This window comes from Eutrigla gurnardus (assembly GCF_963514095.1).
Source record: "Eutrigla gurnardus genome assembly, chromosome: 9".
Lineage (NCBI taxonomy): Eukaryota > Metazoa > Chordata > Actinopteri > Perciformes > Triglidae > Eutrigla > Eutrigla gurnardus.
In genome coordinates, this window is record NC_139923.1 from 21,707,211 (window position 1) to 21,722,530 (window position 15,320).

Sequence of the window (15,320 nt, forward strand, 5' to 3'; positions counted from 1 at the left end):
GGAAAAATGTAATAATAGTTAAAGACGTTGCTACTTGCCATCCTCACAGAAGATGTGGGGGCGATCATGTCACATTCCCGGGTGTTTTTCTGTTATTTCATGTGCAGCTTAAACGTCCCTCACAATGTCTGGCATGAGTAACACCAAGAAAGGCAACTGACTCATATCGGTTCTTGTCCTCATCATACCACATGAATAGAGGTATTTAAAATAGGATAAAATGAACCTCATCAATACTTATCAGAGCGCTGACTGCTGTACATGTAACTGAAATATGTTCAGTGGAGTTGTGTCTGTCCTTCCACCGAGGCCATCGCTGGCAGCTCATTCCCCACATGCTCTCAAACACAGGCCAGATAGTCCACAAACAGCCGGCAGCCAATGGCAAAGGTTCTGTTTATTTCAGAGAGACTGTCTGTTGACTCAGAAGGGCCTCTTTGGATGGAGCAACAACCCATCAATGATTAAACAATTGGTTTTTTGGGACAAATTAAGGGCTATAAAACAAGAAGAATCTGATTTCCTGTGTTTGTGTCCAACTTAAGGACAACAAAGACGAGAGGGGAGGTCAATGAAGAATGAAAGTGCCAATACAAACACATCTGGGGTAGACTGGTGCAGTGACATGATAAAATGACTTTAATCAGTTCAAGGACGGATGGCAAAGATTGTTAGTGGGTTTCTAGAATAACTTATTTCTGTGCTTCTGAAAATATGATCTAAATAAATTCAGTGTGTAAGTGTTGTGATGAAAAGAAGACACAGCATGATGCTCTGTTTTTATTGAAAGATAAACAATATAAAATACTGGACTGATAGCCGCACTTAAACCCGTTGTTTGTTAATGACTGGATGTATGTTCCACATGTGTGTGTGTGTAGAGAGAGATAGCTGGTCTGCTGGAGAACTCACAAAGCAGTCTCTTGATGAGATAAAGAGGGTTTTTTTGGGGAGGGGTGGGTGGAGGTTTGGAAGGGGGGGCCACATGGACAGGAATGGACAGTTTAATTAATAACTTCCACCCATTTCTCCCTGACCTCAACTGGTCACACATGCTCTCACTGGAGTCCAGACACAAGCAGCTAAATGTTCATTAGAAAATATTGATTGGGCTGACGCTTGCGGCGTGGAAATCAGAAACCGAGCTGAAAACGAGGAGTTAGGAGGAAGGAATTCTACTGGCCGGGATAAGGTAAGAACTATGGCTCTGAACATATTTCAAGTTCACCGGTGAGCAGGTGACTCCTTTCGAGTCGGCATGCCACTGTGTGTGTGTGTGTGTGTGTGTGTGTGTGTGTGTGTGTGTGTGTGTGTGTGTGTGTGTGTGTGAGGTATGGCTGGCTATTGTGTGGGCTTTCTGAATCCTTGTGGGTTGCTGTTGGATCTCAGGGGAAATTACCTTGAGTTAATTTAAAAAAGAAAAAAACGTGGCTGGTGAAAGTAATGTTTTCACTTGTGAAATGTTGTGGCCTTGACACCAGAAAGAAAGGCCACGGACAAGTTTAAAAACATGCCTGTTATTCACAGGTTCAAGCTATTTTGCCATTTTATTTAATGAGCCACTAACTAAGACTGAATGCTTGCATACATTATATTTAATTAAATGACATTAAGAAAGACGTTGTTGTGACACTACTAAATGCTAAAAAAAATACTTTCCATGACTCGCTCTATGGCTCGACATTCATCCCCCAAATCCCTGCAGAGCTCTACCCAACATCTCATCCCTGTGTCGGAGAGAAGACCCATCAGGTGTTTCACAGGATCCTGCAAGCCTACGAGGGTGCTCAGGAGATCATCACCATCCAATCACACTATTCTTGTGCTTGTTACAGGAGCACTTTGGCTTACTACCACGGCCGCGACCCACTCCAACCTGTGTTTTCTGAGTTGGTGCCAGAAGACCCTCCTGAATGAATGAGTGGGTGGGCCCCGACATCAATGTGGTGGGACCACTGCAAATCCCGCCCAGCGATGAATTCTCCATCTCAGAGAGCGCCCACTTGTTCGGTAAGTCTAGAAGAATCTGCAGTCGCACAGTGGTGTGCTGAGCTACATGCTAACACAATGACAACATTAGCATGAGGGTAATGTTTTCCGTGGTCTCTATCTTGGTTTAGCATGTTAGCATGCTAGCAACACAGCTGAAAATGATGGTAAGGTTATATTTTTGCAGGAATTTACTTAAACACCAAAGTAATGGACAAATTGAATTTTTTTACTTGCTGGCGCTAGATGAAAAGAGAGGAAATCACCAAAAGTTATTACAACCGGTACAGAGGGAAACATGAATGTCTGAACCAAATTTCATGGCAATCCATAGAACAGTTGTTGAGGCGATTCATTCTGGACCTCTGGAAATCAAACTCCAACACAGTAATAGGCATTTTCTGCTGTTGTAGATCAGTGATTTAAATGAGGAGGAATGTAAACACAGAAAGGCTACATTTATCAGCATCCAATCAACTACCTGCTATTATTATAGTTATAACCTCCAACCTGTCCAAGTCAATTTTAACACCATAACACCACATGCTGTGCTGGAGAATGCGTGAAAACTATAGTTAGCAAGCAAGTAGAGGGGTAAAATGTAGCTAAAAATAACAGATAAATAATTGTTACAGAAAAAAAGAAAAGAAGGAGAAGAAAAAATGTATAGTGTTATCTATAGTTTTGAATATACCAACAACATTATTGAAATACAGCACTAGGAACACTGTCCATCCATAGAAAGCCTTATTTTCAAGTTACCAATTTTAGATTTCAAACTACATGTTAAATCGATAATTGTACGTTCCCATACTGGGAGTCGAACCCCAGCCGCCTGGGTGAAAACCAGGAATCCTAACAGCTAGACCAGGGGTCTCAAACTTGCGGCCCGCGGGCCAATTGCGGCCCCTGGAACGATATTTTGCGGCCCCCTACCTGAAATCAAAGCTTGGTGTTAGTGCGGCCCGCACATTTTTTTCTTCACTTTATCTGCGTGAGTCGTTGCCCTGTGCGTTTTGTATTTTTTAACACTTGTGAGCTACCATAGCTCAGGCTCATGACAACAACACAAATTAGCAACGTTGGTCACTTGTACCATAATTTTCCGGACTATTGAGCACACCTGAATATAAGCCGCACCCACTAACATTGGTCCACCTTTGTGGAATACTTGATGTGGCCCAGCCTCACCCGGACTCTTCCTTTAGCGGCCCAAAGGTTAGTTGAGTTTGAGACCCCTGGTCTAGACGTTGTACAAACAGCTGTGGCGATGGAGGTTGACAGCACAGAGTCTATCTAAAAGCAGTATTTGATACATGTAGACCTTTCAAAACCAACAGAGCTACTGGTAACCAATCAGATCTCAGATTTGAAAGAAAATACAAACTATTGGCCAGAACCTACAAATTGCCGATTGCATGAACCGGTTCACAACAGACAGTAGCGGTCAGCTGGCACCATTGTCCAAATCTGGAAATGACTTCACACGTTGTCCAGCTACTTGTAATGATGTAAATAAGTGTAGCTGCGTGGTTAATGAGTAGCCATGTCAACCTTTGCTCCCTTTGTAATTTCTCAAGCAAGAGTCAAGGCGTTCAGTGCTGCTGTGCTCACATCTTTCGAGGGAAGGTTTCAGATCAAAAGGAAGGAATATAAGATGTTTCTTTAGTCAGAGGTGAAGGAAGGACCGATCTACAAGACACAGCTGGGATGTTGGGAGCAGAGAGTGACGTCTCTGAATAGTTGGTGCGTTTGGTCGCACGGAGATGGCCATGGTCCAGACCAAGTCTCCAAGGGGTCAGTGTTACGTATACTTTACAGGTGTTGCAATAGTGTTGAGTTTGTCAGTTTGCTTTCATGACAGGTTTGATTTGAGGGATTATCCTGTATACTACTCATAAACTCTCTTTGAAAATCCTCTGCCCTCTGCTGTTTTCAAAGAGAATACCATATGGCGTATAAATACAAAATCAGTGATGATCAAAACGCACTGGTACCCTGCTAACTATTCTTAGCTCTCATTTCAAAAGCGCCAACTTGTTTGGGTTCGAGGTTACATGTCATTCTAAAAGACACAGGGTGCTCTGTGCAACCAAGTTGTTAATCATTTATGGTTTTACAATATATGTTGTGAGGGTTACCGACAACCACCGAGCCGGTTTCTGTTCAAGCTTCTGCACAGAAGCACTTGAACTACATTTGTCTTATTGAGTTTATAATAAAAGGCAACATTTTTGCACAGACTGCAAAGCCTCTGGCACAAATACAGGATTTCGGGGCATAAAAAACAAAGTAACTCAACTTGACATTGATCGAAATTGATTTCCTTTATTTGCCTGTGTCTGACACTTGAGCTCCGTATTCTAAACTGCAGTAATCAATATTTTTAAATCAACAGTAGGTCAAATGACTATTTGTAATGTGAAAGGGATCTCTCTTGTGTTGATGACCCCACAGATAATTATCACAAGGCTCTGCACCTCACAGTTCTACTGAAAGTTTTAGTGCCTTTCAGCTCATTGTTTTGGTTTTCTGTTCCGCAGCTTCACTGTTTTGGTTCACTCTCTCACTTGAAGTTCAACTTCACAAAGTGTGCAATGGGTCGTTTAATCTCAATTCAAGATCCATTTATAGGCTTTTTTTCAAAGCTTTCAACCACATCTCATGATCTATTTTTCACCTGAGAAGAGTTAATTTCAGCTGGCTCCATATTAATGTCATGTTATGAAAACTAAGATGTCACCATTCAGGAAAGAATGCCACGGGAAACAAGAAGAAGCAGTTTTAAAATCTCTCTCCTACATCTCTCTTAGATATTCTGGCGGATCAGGGAAGTCCTCTCCTGCAGGATCCCGACATTTTACCATTCACCAGCTGTCCCAGCATGCAGTATTCGTCCATGGAGCCGATGATGTCTTCCACGCCGTACTACTCCAGTCAGAGCTATTACCCTCAGTACAATGGAGACGAATGGTACTCGCACACGGGGATATATGAACTGAGGAAAGGACCCCTGGAGGTGGGCTATGATGCCGAGATGGAGGAGGCGTCCGCCGTGGTGCCCACCGTGTGCAAGAGGACGCGGCACATGTCGCAGGCAGGAAGGGTTAAAGGGGAGGAACTGTGCGTGGTGTGTGGAGACAAGGCCTCCGGATACCACTATAACGCTCTCACCTGTGAGGGATGTAAAGGTGAGGGGACGCTGCCTTGTAGTGACTCAAATATGCTGGATAGAGCCCCCCTCTTCCCATGTTGAGTCCTCTATTTACTTTCAAAATGCAAAGTCTGAGTGTCTGGGTTTTTACTGTTTGAAGTACATGTTCGGACAAAAACGAAGGCTGCAATAGTGTAGAATGACATTTGTCCCACATAGCAAAAATTATGTAATTCATATCGACAGTCCAAATAGTAGCTGGTGGAGAGGAATAAAAGTTAAATATGAGTATTTGTAATTAATCCAAGAGCCTTGGTGATGGGTTGTTGATGCTTGTTATGCCTGACTAAGGGGCAGAAAAACAATTCTTTGGTGCTGTTTGTGTGCTGTTGATAAAAACAGATTAAGGGTTGTTTAATTTACAACTATTGCTACTGCTGCTTTGCACTGTGGCATTATGTTGTTGATTGCTCGGGGCAGGCAGTAAATCCATCCAATTATACAGTATATCAAGTGTAGCTCTGACCTTGACTTATTGAGTTGAAGGAAAGGTTGAGGAGGATATACGAAGAAATGACTTTACAACCTTTTTCTTCACGTGGTGACAGTGGCGTGGTGGCCTTGAGCTGCTCCTCCCCTTGTTTTTATGACACTGTCAATTTGCTGTGATTCCAGCCAAACCTCTGGGTGAATGGATATGAGTGTAATTCCACACTGTGGTCCTGGACAATGCCAGGAGTGCAGCAGCTGGTCGATCCTGCCATTCGACTGAGACTAGGCTCAGGTCTATCTGGCTCTAGTGCCAGATTGGGTTCCCCTCTCAGCTTTCTGCTGTACAATGCAGGAGCAACCTGACCTCGGTTACGCTAATGCATGTTATTCTGCTTAATGTTCTGTTGTCAGAATGTCTAATAACTGTTTAAGGTTATTGTATGCGTGTGTTTGGCTCTGCTGCTCTCCCTGTCCGGGACATTGCCAGCCGGGTTCACAGGATTCTCTTTGTGACAGTTTTAGAACACTGTGCAACCTACAAATTAATCATTTATTGTACATTTTCAATGAGCTTTTCTGGTTAAATAAGATTAAATTTTGCCTAAAATACATGCTGAGCAACAATGGAAGGAATTAAATTATTTCCTTATGTAAAAATAGAAATACTGTAATGAACAAAATCCTAAAAGGTGATTAAAAATTGTACTCACATATCTATTAAATAGATAACTACGATGGCGTATTAGGGGCCACTGTAGGGAAAAAAAGAGAGAGGTGGGCAATATTCAGAGAGAAAAAGTAGCAAATTTGCCAGTTTTAAAGTAAAAGGAATATTATATTCCATTCCATTGTTCTTATTTATTATTATTTTATTATTATTATAAATACAATTTAGTGTAAGCAGCCATCTACTTTTACTGTAGGTTGGGATGGAGATCATTGCATTATGTTTATAAGATAAATGCAAAGAAACGTAGTTAGAAAAATATGTAAAACATACAATCTGAAATGTAATGGAGTGGAGGTATAAGGTAGTGTGGCCCAAAAGAAAATAATGTAAGAATTCTATAATATAGAATAGAATAGAATACATCTTTATTGTCCACCAGGGTAGAAAATTATCTTTGGCTCACCATAACATGACAGACACTATCTCAGAGACATATTGCTTGACAGACAGCAGCACAGACAAGGCAGGATATGGTTAAAAAGATAAAAAGAGAAACACTAGAAATGAAATAATAATAAATAATAAGTAGCAGTTGATGTCATTTCTGTGGATTATTCACTTTTTGAGTCAAAAAGACTAATGGCATATACAAAATGTCATGGCTTTTTAACAGTATTCTTCTGTACCTGCCTCATGATGAACTCCTTGTTTTATCAAACAGGCTTCTTCAGACGGAGCATAACCAAGAATGCTGTGTACAAATGCAAGAGTGGCGGAAACTGTGAAATGGACATGTACATGCGCAGGAAATGCCAGGAGTGTCGACTACGAAAGTGCAAGGAGATGGGCATGTTGGCCGAATGTGAGTATCACCGAGACTCTCGGTCCTGTTCATGCCGACAGACGTGGAAAAAATTAATTTGTGTGTGTGAAGGAGAATGAAAGAACTGTACACACATTTCTACTTACCATCGACCTACGTGCACACACAGCACCGTCTGTTTAATGGAGTCAAGAGAGGCTGTCAAAGGCTGCAGGTGTGAGCCCTCATTTTCCATTCTGACACGGAGGGTTTGATGCCACACATCACACAATAGAAAGGGGCAGCTTTTGTTGCTGTTACAGGAATAGAAGCAGTTAAACAGACACCTTAAGACCCATATAGAGAACAATGAGTAGAAATGAACACCTTAAAGTGGATGTTAATTTGTTGTGGAGAAAACCATATACAAATGTCATCTACTGTATTTCCACAAACTGAGTGTACCTTAATGTGAAGACTCTACTTGTGAATGTGAACATGTACTTTCAGAGTCTTTAGAGGGTGATTAGTTATTGGGTCCATTAAGAGCTGTCAGTCGGAAAGAGCAGGAGGCCGGATCGGACTCCCGTTGCTCATAAATAGTGCACGCAACCTGTGATGAATATTGCAGGGTGGCAGGCATTCATGACTCTACCTGCTAGAGCAATAAGAGCTCAACAAAGTAGATGTTTTTGGGGGAGTTGTGATGGGAACGAGACACACTAATTTACTGGAGAGGTCGATTTAATTCTCCTCGCTTTCCTTTCAAGTGTTAAAGAGAGGAATTATGTTTTGATTGAACTTACAAAGTTAAATAGAAATGTGAACCACTAACAATGTTTTACATTCACACATCAGTGCAACAGTAAAACATAAAATAAACACATTATAAAACAGTAGAATTGAATGAAACAGGACAATAAATCTATAAAAGGAATCAAAGCAATCATGCAATGATTCCAATGTAAGCTGTGACTTATGGATCACATGACCCCGGATGTTATATATGATGTTAAAATGACTCACCTTTGCCATTGTTAATATGGCCTCACCATAAATGAAAATTATTTATTTATTAACGAGTGCTGTTGAGGAAAGAGCTGTGAGGTATTTAACACGCATAGTGAAGCCTTCGTCGCTGCTGGCAGGCCTGCTGACAGAGATCCAGTGTAAGTCTAAAAGGCTGCGGAAGAACACCAAGGCCTCCCCGGGACAGTCCACCGGAGACGAGACTGAGGGGGCGGACAACGCCGACAGCAAACAGGTCACCTCAACCACCAAAATGTCAAAGGTGATCACAACTTCTGCCGTGTCTTGGAAAACGTGCAGTCTTTCCACGTTTTTCATGGTATAAACTGTGACAAATGAAATGTCACTCATCAGTAAATGATGTGTTCTGTTTTCAGGAAAAAGTCGAAATCACCAAAGACCAACAGGCTCTCGTTAAAGCCATCCTAGATGCATACAACAGACACCAAATTCCTCAAGACGTGACCAAAAAACTGGTATATTATAACATTTCAGACTTCACTTTTCTTTAACTACTATCCAATAGATGAGTTCCTGCAAAATCATCAATAGGGCGTACAGCTCATATACACAATTCCCGTCCAGAAATATGTCTATACTGTACACTATACTGTCAACATGGTAGTTTACTGCTGGTGAAGTTTATGCAGCTCGGTCTGTCTTCTCTCTGTTGATCTGATCTTTTCAGTGCTGTTTACTCGTGTTGTTTCCCTCCAGCTGCAAGAACAGTACAGTGCAGAGGAAAACTTCCTCCTATTGACAGAAATGGCAACAAGTCAGGTTCAAGTTCTGGTGGAGTTTACAAAAAATATTCCAGGTATTGTTTTGCGAATCGTAAAGACTTGTATAACACTAACATGGTGGCTGACACCATGCTTTTTTGTTGCTGGATGTAATGAATGTTTTGATGCCTCTGGCAGGCTTTCTCTCTCTGGATCGTGAGGATCAGATCGCTCTGCTGAAGGGTTCGGCTGTGGAGGCCATGTTTCTGCGCTCGGCTCAGGTTTTCAGCCGAAAGATGCCCAACGGACACACGGAAGTTCTGGAGGAGAGGGTACGCAAGAGTGGTGAGTGTGATCCCTGAAAATATAAGACAAAGTTTGATGCAACATATTGTACTTTTGGCAGCTCTGTCAAAATTCAAATGCTGCAACCACACAAATCCTTGTGGTTTTAGTAGCTTGGCCTCTTAAAGAGGATTCAAGTCATTACAGTGTGGAACTAGAATGCCTTTACTCCAAATCCATGACCTTCAAGAGTGCTTTGCTCTCCCAGCAGGCTGCACCTGCAGCATCATGACATCTGTAGATCCATGTGCAGCCGAGCAGCCAGGTTTAGTCAGATCCCCCTTTAATAATTGATCTAGCAGGTCTGTGTGATGCAGCTTGGATATGTCTGCTGACCTGTTGATCTCCGGCTGGGTGTAGGTTACACATGCACACGCACCCTCACTGGGTTCAGTTTCACCCGGTTTAGGCGTGCATGTTGGCACGCTGACAGGTAAAGGAGCATTCAGAGCAAAACCAGCTCTTTGGTGACTTTCGTTTATTAAAAAGAAAACACACGTAATTGTTTTGGCAGCCTCTCTGTCTACACATAACTTTCATATCACATATAGCTTACTAGCGTGGTGTTTTCCAAGAGATCATTTATATGTATGCGAGTGTCATTATGTCACCCAGGTCGGACAGTTAGACAGACAGTGAAGGCTGGTCCCTCGGTGCAGCTCTGCTGTGAATGGTGGGGATAAGAGACATTCACACTAAAAGGCCAGTCTGGGAGAATATGGGAGCAAAGCTGTCTGAAGAGACCATTGTTCCTTATCAAAACATCAAGAGTGCCATTGTCCACTTCTCTCCCTCTGAGCCCCTCTGGCATTTCTGAATGCTTGATGATGTGTCGGAGCAGACAGATGCGCTCCGCTCAGTTAAAGAGCGCCAGAAGTGGGAACTGTTGCCAGTGGAGCAAACTGAGTGCAAACATTTAAAATTACAGACAGAGCAGTTTGCAATAATGATCTATATTTATTATTATTATTTGAAACTTTTTATAAGCAGAAAAGCAGAGAGGGTTGTTTTTTTATATATGCTAAAAGTCTCCCAAAAATGTGTCCTCGTTTAGATATGAATGAGGCAGATCCTCATCCTAATGCATTGCAATTACTTTATTTGAATTTGTATAAATGTATTAGTTAATTAAGATTAAGATGAATACAGGATAAGCGGTAGACAATGGATGGATGGATGGATGGATGGATTATTTTTCATTTGCAATCTTCTTTTGGAATAATGTACCTTACAGTTAAGATTTTACAATTTAAATAACTTTTATCACATTTCTTAGGCATTAATATATTGTAGAACCAGCCTCGCTACTCTCCTTCCATTTAAGCATGATTACATTTTCATCATATCATAGGTGAAGAATAATACAGATTAAGGGAGGACTGTTGATTGAATGTCCTGGCCTAAAGTCCAGACTGTTATGTAAGCTCCTTACTCTCCTCCTGCTCTTTAATGTTCTGTACATTCATTTTACTGGATAAAACGTACTTGTTCTTAGCAGTGTTACACCTTTGACACGACCGTTGCACCCTCATTCATCAGATTAGTTCATCACAGGAGCACTATACAGACTAATGTCATCTGCATGCAAATACAGATCACTTTATATCATGTGTTGTGTCTGCTGTAGCTTTCAGATAAGTGGTATTAGATATTCCAGACTGGAATTGTTGATGTAGTACTGTAGATGTGCTGAAATGACTGGCTTAAATTATAAATAATTGTGTTGTCACTGAGCCAAGGTCTATGCTTGACTTACATTATGATTTTAAGGGGAGCTCAATAGTGCCCCTTCACCATTCATGTTTTTTAAAAAACAGAATGCATCTCTTTCTGCAGGTATATCAGAGGAATTCATGACACCCATGTTCAACTTTTACAAAAGCATCGGTGAACTCCAAATGGTGCAGGAGGAACAGGCTCTCCTCACCGCCATAACCATCCTGACACCGGGTGAGCCAGCATCAACAGAGACCTATGATTTTCGTAAGAACACAATGTAATGTGATTTGATATTCTAAAAGGCTAATGTATCATCAGATCGGCCCTACGTGAAGGACCATCAGGCTGTCGAGAGGCTCCAGGAGAGCATGCTGGACGTGCTGAGGAAGCTGTGTGTCCTGCAGCACCAGCAGGATCAGCAGTACTTTGCTCGACTCTTGGGCCGTCTGACGGAGCTGCGAACACTCAGCCACTACCACGCAGAGATGCTCACGTCGTGGAGGATGAACGACCACAAATTTACGCCGCTGCTCTGTGAGATCTGGGACGTGCAGTGACCCGGCGGGGCAGCAGGTGGAGAAAGCAGCAACATAGGGATGACAACATGAACATTTGAACCTGCGAGACAAAGTCGTGGTCTAACTACAGTGCATATTTATACTGGATGGTGTGTCGAATTGAATCCCTGCACCACCTGTTGATGGCACGAGTTATCACTTGGGATTTTGAATATTATAGCATTTTTTTTATGGTTCACAACATCTTCATGTCAATTTACTGTGGGATTCAGTCGACTCAGATTTGTCTCACTGTTGTAAATGATAAGAATGGGTTTTCAGTGCAAAGAGGAAACTGTTTAAAGGTAAACTTGTAAACCATCTTGAAGTCCCATCGGGATTAGCCCAACAAGCACAAACACTGAAACCTTTTCAAAGCAAAGATGGTGCTCATGTGAAGTGTAAAGTTAAGATTGCGTTGAGTTTAATAATGACTGAGTTTCTTTTTTATTTGAGAAAACTCATAGTACGTGCTGCTACATGTACTTGCTGTAAATATGAAAAAGTTATATGTTCTGCCTCAATAAATAGCAAGATTAACATAAACAGGTTGGAACATTCTTCAGATTATTTTCCTGCCTGTTATATTCAGAAATACACAGACATAACATCTGGTTCCTGAATAATATTTTTTTTCTGAAATTTTATCTCAAAATGAATGGTTCCCTGATGAAATTCCATTATATAAAAAAACCAATGACTTCTTATATTTTCTTTTATAATTAAAGAATATATAACACTGACTATCTAATCTATCTTTTACATCTTATATTATTAGCATCGGCCTTAGAAGAAAAGAGAACTTTCAAATTCATTGAAGAGTATGAATTTATTTTAGTTTCCTGAAATACACATAAAACATCATAACAGAAATATATCTACAATACAAAAGTTCCTTAACATGACTATCACCACTCACATGATCCCGATGTAACCCTACAATACATTTATACAGTAAGCAGATTTTGATAAGCTATACATCATTTACATAATATTCCTTGCCATGCAGAAATTATTTTACATACAAAGAAATGCTTTTTTCCCAGGAAAATCTAAATACAGGTCATTTTAAAAGAAAACACATTTGTGAACTAAAACCCAATTGGATTATTTAACTGAAAAGTTTATATACGAACACAGATTTTATTTGTGTGATGTCTTACAGCTAATTGCAATTAAAGGACAAAAGTGTTGCATCCCAGTTCGTGTTCATAATTGTATCACAGCACCATCTTGTGGAGTCATTTGGCAACACATTATTTACTGGAGACAAAACCAAACAAAGCAGTAAATGTAGTTACACTATACTGACCACAATAAACTTGTTTTGCCTGCACCTTCCACATAGAAATAATCTACACATTCTCTACAATAACATCAGGTTGTAAAGACATTTAGACGTGAGTTCTGTCCTGTGTGGTGGGCGGCGTGACTGTTTCTGTCTCAAGATAAACCAGGAAGCCAGAGAAGGTGGTGTACCTCCCCTGGTTGCTGTAGACGGCATAACGGTCATCCTGCTGGCTGTACAGCCACACGCTGTCGCCCTGGTGGAGAGACAGCAGCAAGCTCTGACTCTGCATCTCCCGTCTCTTCGATGTGTCCTCGTCAAACACCATCGCCTGCACCTCGCCCTTCCCGGTCATGAGCTTCACAGAAACAGCTTTGCGAGGGTGTTTCCCCACAGTGAACGCAAAGAAGTAGGCGCCTGGGAAGTGGCAGGTGAACAGGCCGGTGGTTTTGTTGAAGTGGCCCCCGATGTTGACGTATTCCACGTCAAAGGTCAGAGGTGACTTGTCCTGCTGCCTGATGCTCTGACCCATGAGAGTGGACGTCCGTGCCACAGAGAAGGCAGACCGCGGCTGCTCTGACATCTGAACTCTGGCTAAGGGGTCAGACTGAGGGGGGCAGTTTGGGTAGGAATGCCCTGACTGGGACAGGTGGTTGCTGACGTAGCCGTTTGGGGAGACGTCAGGATAGACGAGGTAACCAGAGAAGGTGATGTAAGGACCGGCATTGCTGTACAAAGCATATTGGGGACTCTGCTGTAAAAGCAGCCATACTGTGTCCATTTCCTTCAAACTGATCATGATGCTTTGGCTTTGAACTTTCCTCCCTTTCTTGCGGTAGTCATCATACGCTATAGCCTGCACCTCCTCTCCATTCTTCACCAGTATCACGGAGAGCATTTTCTTTGGAAATTTCCCCACGGAGAAGGAGAAGTAGTAAGCCCCAGGGACGCGGCAGCGGAAGTGACCGGTGTCTGGGTTGAAATCCCCTCCGATGTTGACCATGAGCCTGTTGAAGGTCAGGGCCTTCTGCTTGCCTCCCACTAAGCTGGTGGTTCGGGTGGCCGAGAAAGCAGAGCGGATACCTGTTGTCACTGGAGGAGCCTGAAGGGATGAAGCTGGTCCCGAGCAGGCGATCATGATGAACGCACATGCCAGGTAGCAGTGTGTGCTCCACTGAGCTAAAAAACAACAACAACAACAACAAAAACAAAAGATATTAAATCTACATTGACAATATAAGTCACTAAAAAAATTAGAGACATTTTATGTTTTTTTTATGTACAGAATGAAAGTCAAGTCTTGTAGTTCCCAATCTGGTGGTCAAATAGGTAAATCTGAAGGGATCACCATGATTAAACAAATATTTCATCGTTTTTATATATAGTCTTTTTCAGTTTAATCTAGTCGCTCACTACTCATGTACATGACAGATTAAAAGTGATGCTTCAATATCCAAATAAAGTGCTTCTTTTAGATTGAGTCTTGTGTAACAGATGCATATCCCACAATCCCTCTAAATAAAATAAGTCGATAAGAAAGTCTGGCTAAGCCCTGACAAGATAAATCTTGCCACTCTCATCAGGCGCATGTGGGAGCAGCAGCCCCTGTAATGTGGCTGATATTGTCTGTTCTCTCTGTGCACTGAGAGAAGGGACTAGATTAGCTGCTGGTTCATCTGTTCCTCTGTGTGTTGAACAATGGAAAACTTTGGAGTGTTGGTGAGGTGCGTCAGGGCAGAATGCTAAAAGATACCACTTTGATCATTTGCTATTTAAACAGTTCTTATTGTAATTATATTAATTCTATTTTTTATATTTTTTCAGGACTTAATTCGTTCCTGAACTGCTGCCATTTACATCTACAATCATTGAGGAGCATGCCATATTCAGATCCAGACAGAAAATTGTGGATTAATGTATAATGTTTGCATACACATACAGAAATAAGTCAATTTGAAGTTTCATGATCACCACTAAATGAACAGAAACACACCTGTAATGCAACAAAGTGAGGAGTAATTAGGCTCTGATTTTACCCCTGGCAGTTTCCCCTGTTGCTTGTATATAATGATAGATACATATAGCTTTAAACTGTGGTAAGAAAGCAAAGGTCTGTGTCTGGAAATGAGTGAGTTGGCAAAAGGAGTAAAGAGTAAGAGAGTCTTACCTTCAGGCTGATCTAAACTTTTCAAATCACATTTTAACATTTCAGAACAGTGTACATTGTAAGATAATGTATTATTATCAAATATATTCCATGTCTGTGTAGCAATAATGTCAAATTAAGCTTGAATACAATGAATTTCAGCAGAGAATCACCTATAGTTATAAAAAGTGTCTATATATAAATATAATTAACTGTCCTTCTGCTGAAACAAATCACAAAACAGTCAATACATACATTTGATATTCCGCTCCTGTTTCTACACACAGTCATACTCAAAGTGTACCCACCTGTTGGGCTATATTGAAACAGAAATTGCATGCTGGACTTCGTCTTATTGGACAACGGTTTAAATAAAGTTCCTCTTAGTTTGCTGCACTGCTAATGCC

General features: G+C 41.4%; 2 protein-coding genes across 2 annotated transcripts; one reads left to right on the forward strand and one right to left on the reverse strand.

The window, feature by feature from the left end:
• The first annotated feature begins 1,854 nt into the window (after positions 1-1,854).
• nr1h4 (nuclear receptor subfamily 1, group H, member 4) lies at positions 1,855-12,017 on the forward strand. The gene is made up of 9 exons (XM_084017336.1): positions 1,855-2,010; positions 4,803-5,180; positions 7,027-7,167; positions 8,256-8,398; positions 8,514-8,612; positions 8,854-8,953; positions 9,057-9,203; positions 11,040-11,153; positions 11,241-12,017. The coding sequence occupies exons 1-9, from the start codon at positions 1,914-1,916 to the stop codon at positions 11,477-11,479; spliced, it is 1,458 nt and encodes a 485-aa protein (XP_083873462.1). The 5' UTR covers positions 1,855-1,913; the 3' UTR covers positions 11,480-12,017.
• Positions 12,018-12,873: 856 nt separating this feature from the next.
• On the reverse strand, positions 12,874-15,299 carry c1qtnf13 (C1q and TNF related 13; the record flags this gene model as incomplete). The annotated part of the gene is made up of 2 exons (XM_084017934.1): positions 15,222-15,299; positions 12,874-13,946 (listed from the first exon to the last, which is right to left on the reverse strand). Exons 1-2 carry the CDS (start codon positions 15,250-15,252, stop codon positions 12,874-12,876), a joined length of 1,104 nt encoding a protein of 367 aa, XP_083874060.1. The 5' UTR covers positions 15,253-15,299.
• Between the last annotated feature and the right edge of the window lie 21 nt (positions 15,300-15,320).